The following is a 13,075-nucleotide window of genomic DNA, read 5'->3' as shown; positions in this document are numbered from 1 at the left end:
TAGAAGAATTCGACTTCTCACTACGAGAAACAGATCTCCTTACACGATCTTTCTCAAGCCTTTCAACATATTTCATAAATATCTTCCATTCCTTCTCTGATAAATTCTCACATTCAAAACACCTATTCTCCCAAGTACACACATTCTCTCTACACTTCTTACAAATGGTATGAGGGTCGACCGAAGCTTTCGGCAACCTTACCTTACACCCCTCTTTTACACAAACTCTAAACATACTTCCAGTATCAGACATCTTAAAGAACAATCCAAAGCGAATGCCAAGCTAACGTTTCCGAGTACAATACCAAAGATCCATGAAAAGTCAGCAACGAGAATGAAAATCCTAGCAGGGAACCACCAACAATGTTGCCGGTTCGGCTGGCAGAGAAAATCTGGCCCAATTGGGAACGGTTCCTAGCGCTAGCGCCACGGTAACGGGGTGGTGGTTGCCTGAACTACTAATAGGTTACTAGCGTTTGCCGCGAGCTTTGAAAATTTCTGCCAGGTGGAACAGAGAATATAGCTATATATATACCTGCCAGGTAAGTGTCATACATTAAAAAACATTTTATACAAAAATGTCAGAAACATCAAAATGACATCTAAAATGATAAAATTAAACTGTATCTTACATCTGAAATAATTTACTTCCTATGTAGCCATGGTTGATCTCCATTTTAAAAAACTGCTTACTTTCAAATGCGGGGGTCTCATCCAAATACGTACATACTGTCTTTTCAACACTTTGACATACAAGTCCATGGATAACAACATTTTTAGTTTTAGTGAAAAGCATCCTCTAACCGTTGCTTGACCCCAAGTTTGGTTTCACACTTTAGTCAACCCTGTGCTGTCTGCTAGACAGTTGGAGGGGGATGTGTATGTTAACCAATATTTCTAACAAAATGAAAAGACTAATTTATCACAATCACATGAAAAACATTTAGAAATTTCCTATTTCACATTTAAATAACTTACTTCAAAAGTACTAAACTGTATGATTACTTCAACATAAATCCCTTCTTTCCTAACTACTGTAAAAAGCATTTTGACACTTTGTTTATTAGAAGTTCAAACATGCTACATATTAAAACACTACAAGTTAACTGTCGAGTTATTCTTGAATGACCTGATGCAACTTTTATGAAATGTTAGCACAACACGAAGGGCCAAGTCTGTGATCGTACAGCACTAAAATTCCAAAGCAAACATCACCATCACCAAACAAAGAAAACATACAAGAGATCATATCTTTGTTTCACACATGAAAATGATTGTGAAAGCATTTGTCCCTAGTTTTTGGTTACAACTACATAAAAATTAACAGAAGACATCAAATAAGACTGAATAAATCTTGAAGGTTATAAACAAAGACAAATGATAGGCATGGTTAGGCTGTACATCTATTGTTAACAATTTTCAATTGATATTTCATGTGTATTTCTATCACCATAGTTGAACAAAAAGAGACTTGTTGATAATCCTTTTTTTTATACCAAGGTATGTCATGGGATTATCAATCAATAAACTTAGCCCTAGCTATATACATATTGGCTGGTATGGGATATACAATGTATCATAAAAACATGGTAGGCAAATCCCCACATGTATTCTATAACCAAAAAATATCTACAGTGCATACTATGTACACAAAAGAGAGGCATGATAAAGATCTTTTCAGATATGAATTTCTCAGTGAACTAGTGAGTTCTGGCTCATTTTCTTGATAAAGTACTTTCAGCTTCATAAATACTGTTACTGGCCGTACTTGAATCTTGGCCCACTCCCATCAAAACAAGATGCACTGCAGGGCTACACCTCAAAAGGCAATTATGTTTAGTTTTTACAGAACACATCAATAATATTCTTGAAACATAATTGGGAAATATTTTTCCAATGCTCTAAAGTTGCACCAAAATCTTTAAAAAAACTTTTGAACTGTACTAGCTCAGATGCTGAGGCTCAAAATTTCAGTCTACAGTAAAGTATCTAATTTCGACTGTTTTATTTCCATCCTCTCAATCACCTCTTCTGTTTTAAATCATATCTCATGCGCCACAATTTATGTCATACTCTGACATCTCAAGCAATACAGCAAACCCCCCTTATTTGTGGACACGTGTATTCGCAGAAAATTCGCCTATTCAAGGTATTTTTCTATGAGAAATATCCACAAATTCCTGCTTTTTTATCAATTTCATCATAAAATGCACTTTTTATGATGAAAAATTTGCCTATTCATGGTATTTTTCTATGAGAAATAAACACAAATTCCTGCTTTTTTATCAATTTCATCATAAAATGCACTTTTTGTGATAAAACTATTAAAAATGATATTGTTAAGATACAATAAAGTTTGTTCATACTTACCTGGCAGATATATATATAGCTGTATTCTCTGAAGTCCGACAGAATTTCTAAAACTTACGACACACGTAGTGGGAGTTAGGTGGTTAGTACCCATCCCGCCGCTGGGAGGCGGGTATCAGGAACCATTCCCATTTTTCTATCAGATTTATCTATCTCCACTGTCTCCTGAGGGGAGGTGGGTGGGTACTAAAATTATATATATCTGCCAGGTAAGTATGAAACAAACTTTATTGTATCTTAACAATATCATTTTGTTCATGAAACTTACCTGTCAGATATATATAGCTGAATCCCACCTTTGGCGGTGGGAGAGACAGAAAAAAGGATTTTATTTTTAGAAAACATATAAATGTATATGATTGACATCTTGGTTCCTTACCTGTTAGCATAGCTGACTTCGTGATTACTGTCACCCAAGCCTGCTTCTGCTTCACTAGAGTTACCAACAAGGTAGTGACCTATGTAGTTGGTGCGCTCTAGATGATCTGTCAACGGGGTAGGACGGGACCACAATGTGACTAGACCATGACCATACTTCCGAGAAGGGCAACGAGGCAAAAAACCACCACCTAAGTTAGCCTAACAACAAAACTCCATATACCAAAGGCTAAAGGAAGGGACGACTGTACTCGGCAGCCGACCCTACAACCATAAACATACAAATATTAAAAACTCACCTACCCTTTTCTATGGGAAAGGATGAGTGCTACCTCCTGCCCCAAAATAGCGTCTGCGGCGACGTATGGTCCGAGAGAGTAACAGCTTTCATAGGTAGTTCTCACCTCCCGTAGGTAGTGAGAGGCGAACACTGAGTTACTCCCAAAAAGTAGCACTTAAAATGTCTTTAAGAGCCATGTTTTCTGAAAGGCTATGAGGTTCGAAAACTAGCCCTTACTTCGTGCGCGTTAACTTTAAGTATCTTCAAGTCACTGTCTTTGCAAGAAAGCGTGCGCCTCTTTAATGGGTGTTTCTTAAAAAGAATGCCAGTGCATTCTTGGACATGGGCATGTTTGGTCTCTTGACCGAACACCATAAGTTCTCTGCAGAACCTCGGCAATCCTTCGTTCTACGAATATACTCTCTAAGAGCCCTAACAGGACACAGGACTCTTTCTGGCTCTTGACCAATGATCTCAGCCATACCCTTGATCTCGAATGTTCTAGGCCACGGATTGGAAGGGTTTTCGTTTTTGGCCAGAAACGACATATTCAAAGAGCAGACTGCATTATGCCCTTTGAAACCGACGTGTTTGCTGATAGCCTGTATTTCGCTAACTCTCTTCGCCGTCGCCAGAGCAGTTAGGAATACAGTTTTTCTTCGTCAAATCTCGTAGAGACGAAGATGAAAGAGGTTCAAACGATTTGACATCAAATATTTTAGGACCACATCCAGGTTCCACGAAGGTAGCTTCGGTAGTGGTACCTTGGTCGTCTCGAAAGATCTCAATAGATCATGGAGATCCCTATTGTTAGCGAGGTCAAGACCTCTATGGCGAAAAACTACAGATAGAACGCTTCTGTAGCCTTTAATAGTTGACACTGCCAACTTTAGATCTTGTTTCAGATAAAGCAAGAAGTCGGCGATCTGGCTCACAGAGGTAGTGGTAGAGGAAACTCCTTTTCTCTTACCAACTTCTAAAGGCTGCCCACTTCGATTTGGTAAACCGCGATTGATGATGGTCTCCTCGTGGTGGCGATAGCTTTAGCCACTGATTTCGAAAAACCTCTCGCTCTGGCCAACTTTTGGATAGTCTGAACGCAGTCAGACTCAGAGCGGAGAGGTTTTTGTGGTACCTCTCGAAGTGGGGCTGTTTGAGTAGATCTCTCCTTAACGGAAGAGATCTCGGATAATCCACTAGGTAGAACATCACCTCTGTGAACCAGATCGCTGCGGGCCAAAAGGGGGCGATTAAGGTCAACCTCGTCCCCTCCGATGCTGCAAATTTTCTCATCACCTCCCCCAGGATCTTGAAGGGGGGAAAAGCGTAGAGATCCAGGCCCGTCCAATCCCATAGAAGGGCGTCTACTGCTACTGCTCCCGGATCGAGAACGGGGAGCAATACAGAGGAAGTCTCGCCGTCCTTGATGTTGCGAAGATGTCCACTAAGGGGCATCCCCAAAGACCCCACAGTTCCTGGCATACTTCTTGATTGAGAGTCCACTCTGTCGGCAATAACTGTCCTTGTCGACTGAGGAGATCTGCCCGGACGTTCTCGACTCCGGCAATGAATCTTGTCAATATTGTGACTTCTCTCTCCTTCGCCCAAAGCAGGATCTCTTTTGCTAGAGAAAACAGGGAGCGAGAGTGTGTTCCTCCTTGTTTCTTCAAGTATGCAAGGGCTGTGGTGTTGTCCGAGTTGATCTGAACCACACGACGGGAGGGACTTTGTTCTGGAAGAACTGGAGCGCTAATTGAACCGCTGCCAGCTCTTTTGAAGTTGATATGCCAGGTTACTGTTCCCCTCTCCAGGTACCTGACACTTCCTCCCCCCCCTAGAGTTGCTCCCCACCCCGTGGATGACGCGTCGGAGAACAACACTAGGTCGGGGTTCTGAAGCTTGAGGGATACGCCCTCTGACAGCTTCCACGGATCGAGCCACCATCTTAGATGGTTCTTCACCTCTTCCGAGATGTTTAACTTCATGTCGAAGTTGTCCTTTTCTGTCCAGCTGTCCGACAGAAAGAACTGAAGAGGTCGGAGGTGTAGCCTCCCAGGGAAACAAACTTCTCCCGCGAGGAAATGGTCCCCAGCAGACTCATCCATTCCCTCACCGAGCATGAATCTTTCCCTAAAGGGCTGACACTTTTTCTATGCCTTGTTTGCTGACGTTCCTGGGACGGAAACGCCCGAAAAGACACTGAATCCATCTGAATCCCCAGATACACGATGGACTGTGTTGGGGTCAGATGTGACTTCTCGAAGTTCACCAGAAGTCCCAGGGACGCAGCTAAAGACAGAGTCGTCTTCAAATCCTTCAGGCACGGTGTCTGCGAGGAGGCTCGTATGAGCCAGTCGTCTAGATAGAGCGAGATTCTGATGTTGGAAAGATGGAGCCACCTCGCCACGTTCTTCATTAAGATGGTGAAGATAAAAGGAGCCGTACTCAGTCCGAAACAAAGAGCCCTGAATGAAAAGACCTTCCCTTTCAATACGAAACCGAAGGTACTTCATCGATTGGGGATGTATCGGGACGTGAAAGTAGGCGTCCTGGAGGTCGAGTGATACCATCCAATCTCCAGGTCTTAAGGCCCCGAGAACTGACTGAGGTGTCTCCATCTTGAACCTCTGCTTCTCTATAAAGAGGTTTAGACGACTTACATCCAAGACGGGCCGCCACCCTCCCGATTGTTTCGGTACAAGAAACAATCTGTTGTAAAATCCTGCGTGCCAGGTCTAAAACCTGTTCCACTGCTCTTTTCTCGAGCATCTGCTCGAGCAGGTCGAAAAGAATCTTTCGCTTTGTTTAGCGGATACGATGGGGACAAGTCCCTGGGAGTGGAAGTCAACGGGGGCGGCTTTATGAAAGGGATCTTGTAACCCTTCTCTATGACGTCGAGAGACCAGGTGTCTGCCTCTCTTACTCTCCAGGCTTCTGCAAACAACTGCAGCCTGGCTCCTACCGGTGACTGAAGGCACGCTCTCTCACTTCTTACCCCTAGACTTGGAAGGGGCTCTACCTCTAGGAAGGCTTCTTCCTCGAGGAGACGATCTAGCGGAAGTCCCTCCACGAAAGGGCTTCTGCTTTCTAAACTGTTGCGTTCCTGACGACGTTGAAGGGCAGCCGGACGTCTCGAAGACTGAGCCAACAGGTCTTGTGTGGCTTTCTCCTGCAGACTCACTGCAGATCCTTCACCATAGCTTGGGGGGAAGAGATGACTCGAGAAGGGAGCATACAAAAGTTCTGTCCTCTGAGCGGGAGAGACAGACTTAGCCGCGAAGTTGCAATAAAGCGACCTTTTCTTAAGAACCCCTGCTGAAAAATGAGAGGCTAACTCCTCTGAGCCATCCCTGACGGCCTTGTCCATGCATGACAATACACTGGACAGCTCCCCCAAGCTGATCGAGTCTGGCTTACGAGATTGGTTGTCTAAGGCCCCAAGACACCAGTCTAAAAAGTTGAAAACTTCTAAGGACCTAAATAGTCCCTTCAAAAGATGGTCCAGTTCGGGAAGTCGTCCAGAAACCTTAGCCGATGCTAAAAGAAAAGGGCCCTCCTTGAGGCATCCACCACGCTGGCGAAATCACCTTGAGCCGACGTAGGAACCTTCAATCCTAATTCCTCGCCTGTCTCATACCACATCCCTGCCTTACCGCTAAGTTCTAGAACGGAGCAGGGCGAAAGTAGTTCTTCCTTTTGCTTTCCTAGACTCCATCCAGGCGTTTACCTTCCGGAAAGCTCTTTTCGTAGATAACGACGTCTTCATCTTCACGAAACCTGGAGACTTACTTGTCTTCGACGACGAAAACTGAGAAGGAGGAGAAGGAGCAGCTGGCTGAAAAGTATCGCCAAACGATCACGAAGTAGTCGTGCCAAAACTTGATAATCTGACGAGGCAGACGTAGCAGGTTGATCATCATCAACATCCTCCGAAGAACCGCTAAGTTCTCCTTCTTCCCTACCCGAGTGCAAGTCCGAAGGAAGAAGCAGAAGTCCTTTAGCTCCAAGTCTCCTATCTGAACGATGAAAAGAAGACGAGGGTAACGGATCCTTAACAGTAACAGGATCAGGAGTCACTTTTTAGAGGCGAACGTGCCAAAGTCTCGGGAACCACATCCGAGTGACAGCGAACTTCCACATTCGCGTCCACAGAGGTCTTACTAGAACGTTCTACGAGCGTCCATCTGAGCGTCCAATGTAGCGTTCTCTCGAGCGTCTAAATCAGCGTCCAACGGAGCGTCCAGCGAAGCGTCCATCAAAGAGACTCTTCTACCGTCCCGCGAAGCGTCCTTCCGAACGTCCAGCGAAGAAACTTGATCCACTGCCCGACTAACATAACATTGAGCGTCCACACTGTCATGTCGCAGAGGTGCAGAACGCAAATCGTCGTCAGCAGAAGCGTCGAAGTCGGAACGCCGAGCGTCCTCTCTACGGGAAGGGAGAGGAGCCTGCAGAGAACTCTCTCTAACTTGGCGTCTACCGTCACCTCTAGCTGAACCCTGGGGAGCAAAACGACGTCTAGAGGGCGAAATATCAGAAGACGGGGACGAAAAAGGAGCCATTGGAGCAGACTGCTTAGATCTCTTGATAGGTAGTCTATCGTCTTTTCTTCGACGCGGGACCGTCTCCTTCTGTTTCAGTAAAGCGTCCAGTTGCCGCTGCATCGCAATGATGATCTCCGTCTGAGATGTCTCCTTACGCGGAGACGAGCTGCGCTTGTGAGAAGGAGAGGGGCGAGGGGACGCCTTCTTCCTTCTCCCAGGAAACAGCCTTGGCTCTAGAGCGACTGGGGCGCTCGAGGGCGTCATCGTCGGATGACGTCCTATACTTCTTCTGGGCGGAAAAGCTACGCTTTCCGGAGAAGAATGCCACTCAGACATAGCATGACGTGAAGCGTCCAGCTCTTGAAGAGTCCTCTTCAGAGGTCGCGAATCCGATTGAGATTCCCACCCCTTGCGCGGGAGGACGCGTCGGAAGACGAGAAACAATCCTTAAGGATACGTGCTCGAGCACGCTCCTTAGCAGCCTGGGAAGCGTCCACAGGAACTGCTGAAGGGACGCCAGATCGGTGGGGGTTCCCCGTAACCCTCCTTCGGCCTTCGACATGCCCTCTCCCTGAGTCCTGGGAGTCCGGCAGAGGTCCCAGCCTAGAGGCGCTATAGGGCCGATCTGACGCCCCCTCCACTTCACTAGGGGCACTATCACTGCACTTATTTTGCCTGTTTTCAAGGGCAAGCACTTTAGATTCAAGCGTCTTCAATGAATCTAGAATAAGCGAAAGGGCATTACCCTCCGCAGACACCACTTGAGGGCCCGAAGGCAACACTACAGGGTTAGGAGACACAAAATCTAAAGGAGGGTTAGAAGGGGATACATTAATACCCTGTCTGCTACCCGACTTACTCCTGGAGGAAGACCTCCTAATCCTATCACGTTCTAACTTCTTAACGTAGGATTCATACGTCTTCCATTGCAAATCATCTAAGCTTTCACACTCATTACAGCGCAAATCAAATCTACACTCTTGCCCCCTACACCCTTTACACAATGTGTGAGGATCAACCAAGGCTTTTGGAAGTCTAACCTTGCATTCCACTTTCGAGCACACCCTGGCGCTAGCAGAACTACATCCAGACATTTTTAAGGGAAAAATCTAAGCCAAAATCAAAAAAACAGTCCAAATCACGTATGCCAAGCTATCGATCCAATCAAAAAACCAAAAAGTCAAGAGGATACTCAAGCAATATGAAAAGTTTTCCAAAATCCTGAGGCGGAGGTGTGTAAACAGGTGTTTACGACACCGGCGACAGAAGAAATCTGATAGAAAATGGGAATGGTTCCTGATACCCGCCTCCCAGCGGCGGGAATGGGTACTAACCACCCTAACTCCCACTACGTGTGTCGTAAGTTTTAGAAATTCTGTCGGACTTCAGAGAATACAGCTATATATATATCTGACAGGTAAGTTTCATGAACAAAACACCTGGTATAAACACTTTTAGCAACTTTTTCTTGAGTTTTATCCAACAAAATAGGCAGTTTTAAGCATTTTTATAGGGGTTTCAACTCTTTGTGGCGGGTCTGGTACCCATTCCTTGTGAATACACTGTATAAGCTTTTTTCTTACCTGCATTGTTACAATACCTTTTTCTATGATTTGCATTGCATCTGCCACAGCATGGCTCATCCTCTCTCTCTGGTAGGGAATTTCTGTCATATGTAACTACATCTTTGACAACAGCAACCATCAGTAAAGTTATATGTATTTCTTATATTATTTGGCACCCATTCTAGCTTTAAGTATCATGGTTCTTATAAATTAAGTCTCTAAAAACTGGATTATATTTCATGTAATACCTAGTATCTCCAGCATATGGTTTAACACAAATACTTGAGATTTTGTTCTCAATGTAAAAAACATTCTGCAAATATTAATTCTTGCAGTCAAGTTGCTTCTACAATCGTCCTTTGACTATCTACTCGATACGTTACATATAATTCTGGCGGAAAGCTTCTTCATATTGTTTACTTACACTGTCAACTTAACTAATCTTCAAGAAAGCATCATCTTGCTATTATTGTTTCAACATTTATAATTATTTTCTTCGCTGTTATATCTGTTGTCACATGCTTAAATTCCTCCCAGAGCTTCAGCTATACCTTTCTTTTCTTTAACACTTCACTTATTGGATTTGCTTCTCCATTTAAAGACTCGTGCTACTATGAGTATTTTTTAACTTTACTTATTATCTGCAAAACAATAATTAAAAGGCTTCTCCTCAGCACTCTCTCTTAACAATGAATACCTCTGCTATTTTATTGATGAACTCATCTTTCTTTATCCACTGTTCTAGAAATCAGCCAAATTGTTCACCCAAACTGATATTATTTTCCTTTAACACCAGTCATTGATAGTTTTTCCTTTATTCTTAAGTCTCCTTGATTTGTTCAATACAACAAGCATACTATGTAGTATATCTGTTACCAATATATTTACCAATGAATATTGTTAACCCCTTGACTTTTTCCAAGTCTTTTTCCAAGTCGTTTTATTATAGTTTGATGTATATATATGCAAGTTAACTTTCCATTCAGATTCTGCTTGTCCTGACACATTATTTGTAAGGATGGCTAACTTATTTTTAATGTCTTGTGTTATTTTAATCTTGAAATTTAGATACAATACATGGAAAATGCTTAGCCCTGATTAAGTTCTCTTCACTGATTAGAGTAAGTGGGGTTTTGGAATTTGGGCACTGCTTGAAATAAACCAACCAGCTAGACTTCATAGTAACAGCTCCTTTGCTGTAGGCGTGAAAGTCTTCTTCCTTGGATTATTTTGGCACAATTAAAAAATTTCACAGAATATTTTTTTATGTCTGTTTTAATCATTTTTGTGTTCATATGGTAGCAAATCAATAGCTTATATCCCACCATTACGGGGTGTCACAAAGGTAAACCAGAGGTAAATACAAGGATGTATTCTCAAGTCCCTCTGATACGTCTGGAAGTTCTGAATCTGATTATGGAGAGATTTATATCAGGGTAGGTCCGAACACTGTTTCACCTGTTTTGTGCTCTCTCTACCTGAAAATCACAGTCTCCCACTGTGATCTCCCACATATAACTGTTAGATACAGAAAAGGATGTTGTATAAAATTCAGTGAAAGTGAGATAGTGTGAAATGTACTGAAATAATGAGAAGTTTATCATCTTTTGTTTATGCTTTTAAGTCCATCCACAAGGGGCTCACACTAAACATGGCAGAATCTCAGCAGCACAGTATGTATAGGCAATACCTGCCTCTTGAGGACGAAAGTAAAAAAAAAATAAACAAGACAGTATTAATTTCTTATCACAGATTTAGGGTAAATGACCGAGCGGCAACATAGCAGCCACCTCTAATGGAACGTGGCCACCTTGCTGAAATAGCTCTTGAATTCGCTGCCATGAGCATCAATCAAGAGTTGTGGCCCATCCAGGCAGCACACCAAGACCTCTATGCTCGTCTTGAAGTTAATGTTTTCTCCTAAATTATGAAATAATGGCATAGTACGAGTGCTTTTTTTGTAAGTAGCCGCGTTCCGAGAGAGATGGACCCTATGTTACCGTTCGCTCATTTACCCTGCTATATTTAACTTTCACTGCATTAGCCTAGCCTAGCAATGTTCAGTAACGGAAAATCATATTAGCCTACCTCTAGCTAATAAGCAATATCTTTGTGCAATCTTCTCCTTCACATTTACCAATAATTCACCTCAAGCTAACTGGTTTGACCATGCACCATCAAAATCTCTAGTAAGCCTACCTAAGCTACCTCATCTGGAAACTAGGGTAGCTACTTAGGTATCTAGCCTAGCTAGTAGATTGCCCTTTTGGGACTTAGGCTAGTTAGATCTAGCTGGATCCAGTTGCTCTGCTGTAAACACAGAACGCCAATGTAATGCCTGGTGCCAATGCTGCCTACAGGATAAGCATAAAAACATTTGGTATTAACGCGAGTGTACCAACACAAGGATAGCCTACCCTAGGCTATGGTGGCATCCTCTGCCCAGTTGAACATCGCACCAAGCTTAGCCTAGTACCCAGGTAAGCCATTTCCTCCCTGGCGCAAACAAGCTACCCAGAGGTGTAAATATGGAGCTAAATAAATTCATAAGCATCATGGGCCAAGGAAGGAGTGCCACAGTTAGTGCCATAGAGAGACGGGGCCACTACCGTACTTGTCCTGGCCCATCATGGCAGCCACCCAAACATACCAGCACTCGCTTTTCTTTGCCTAGTACGAGAAACGGAGGTCATGGGCACTCAGATTCGGAATATTATTATATTCCGTGAATATCAAGGCTTTGAGAAATCAGTACTTACCGGTATGCTTATTCGCAATCTTATTGAAACAGTTTTGAAAAACCTCGTAGAGGTGCATCGGTTCATCCTCTGCTCCAGCCATTTTGGCTTAAACTGAAAACATAGAGTAATAATCATGCTTTTAGAATATTCTCTTTTACCACTTTTCTATTTGTTATACTTGAATGGTTTTATTAAATAAATTTATAAAAATTGTACAATACTACGCTTTTTTATTTAATAATAATACGTAAATCTTCGTATTTTATAGACAACTAACGAAATATTTTACTTATTTTAAATTCTAAAAGAATGCTTTGTTTAGATGCAGTGTCCGCACGCGCGTCAAGGCTACCAACCATACAAAATTCAATAACACAGGCGCTCTTCCTCCCACTGATGCTGGAACCGCCAACATCCGAGTATCTCATTTTAACAATTGTGTTTTTGTATAACTACGAGTGTTCATGTTTCTTTGTATGAAAGATCAGGAAAGTTTAATATGAAGATTAACCGGCCAGAGAACAGTTTTTACACCTCAGCAGCATAAGAGTATTTTTTGTTAACCTGCAGTATTACGATATTCATGTATGTGAACAGCTGATAAGTATTAAGATAAATATGCGGATTAGTTATCTGAAGCTTCACCTAATTAGTTTCAACTGTAATCAACTGATTACAAAACTTAAGGCTGATGCTACTCTTTAGAGATATCCGCCAAGCCGAAGGATTAAGCTTTTTGGGATTTTTTTCTTTATTTTTTTTTAAAGAAAATTTACTTGAACTCTGTTCTTGCAGTTTGTACACGTTGAATCCTATTGTTCCCTAAGATTACGTTCACTTTTAAACCTTCTTGATTATCATACATAGTTTCAGAAAAAAAGATAAAACAGAAAAACTGCATGTCACTGTACCATCACCTATCTTGATTTTAATTAAGTTCGTGACTCCTTTGACCAGCATATTTCATGAATACTTTATGTAGTGACTTACATATATGCAAAATGTTCTCTTTAAAATGAATTTCATAATAGGTTGGATGTATCGTCCATGGAATATTGTTTTAGTATAGGCTACTACGTGGTGTTAAAAAAAAACTTGCAATATTTTATGGAATACAGATTGTCTGAGAGAAAAGTGATCGAAATTTCTTCAAGAGAAACTTTTATTTTTCTATTAGACTTTTGTACATGAAGATAA

The 13,075-nt window shown here is 42.4% G+C and overlaps 1 protein-coding gene across 4 annotated transcripts in view; it reads right to left on the bottom strand.

Annotated features, from left to right (window-relative positions):
• LOC135195630 (transcription factor 12-like) overlaps positions 1–11,992 on the bottom strand; it is a 642,011-nt gene extending 630,019 nt beyond the window's left edge. For all 4 annotated transcript variants that reach the window (XM_064221981.1, XM_064221983.1, XM_064221982.1 and 1 more), the window contains exon 1: positions 11,897–11,992. In XM_064221981.1, the coding sequence (XP_064078051.1) occupies positions 11,897–11,978 (82 nt within the window). In that variant the 5' untranslated portion in view covers positions 11,979–11,992. The remainder of the gene's footprint in view (positions 1–11,896) is intronic.
• Positions 11,993–13,075: the final 1,083 nt, after the last annotated feature.

This window comes from Macrobrachium nipponense, chromosome 16 (genome assembly GCF_015104395.2).
Source record: "Macrobrachium nipponense isolate FS-2020 chromosome 16, ASM1510439v2, whole genome shotgun sequence".
Taxonomy (NCBI): Eukaryota; Metazoa; Arthropoda; class Malacostraca; order Decapoda; family Palaemonidae; genus Macrobrachium; species Macrobrachium nipponense.
Note: the sequence above shows the minus strand (reverse complement) of the source record. Positions and strands in the feature narration are given on the sequence as shown.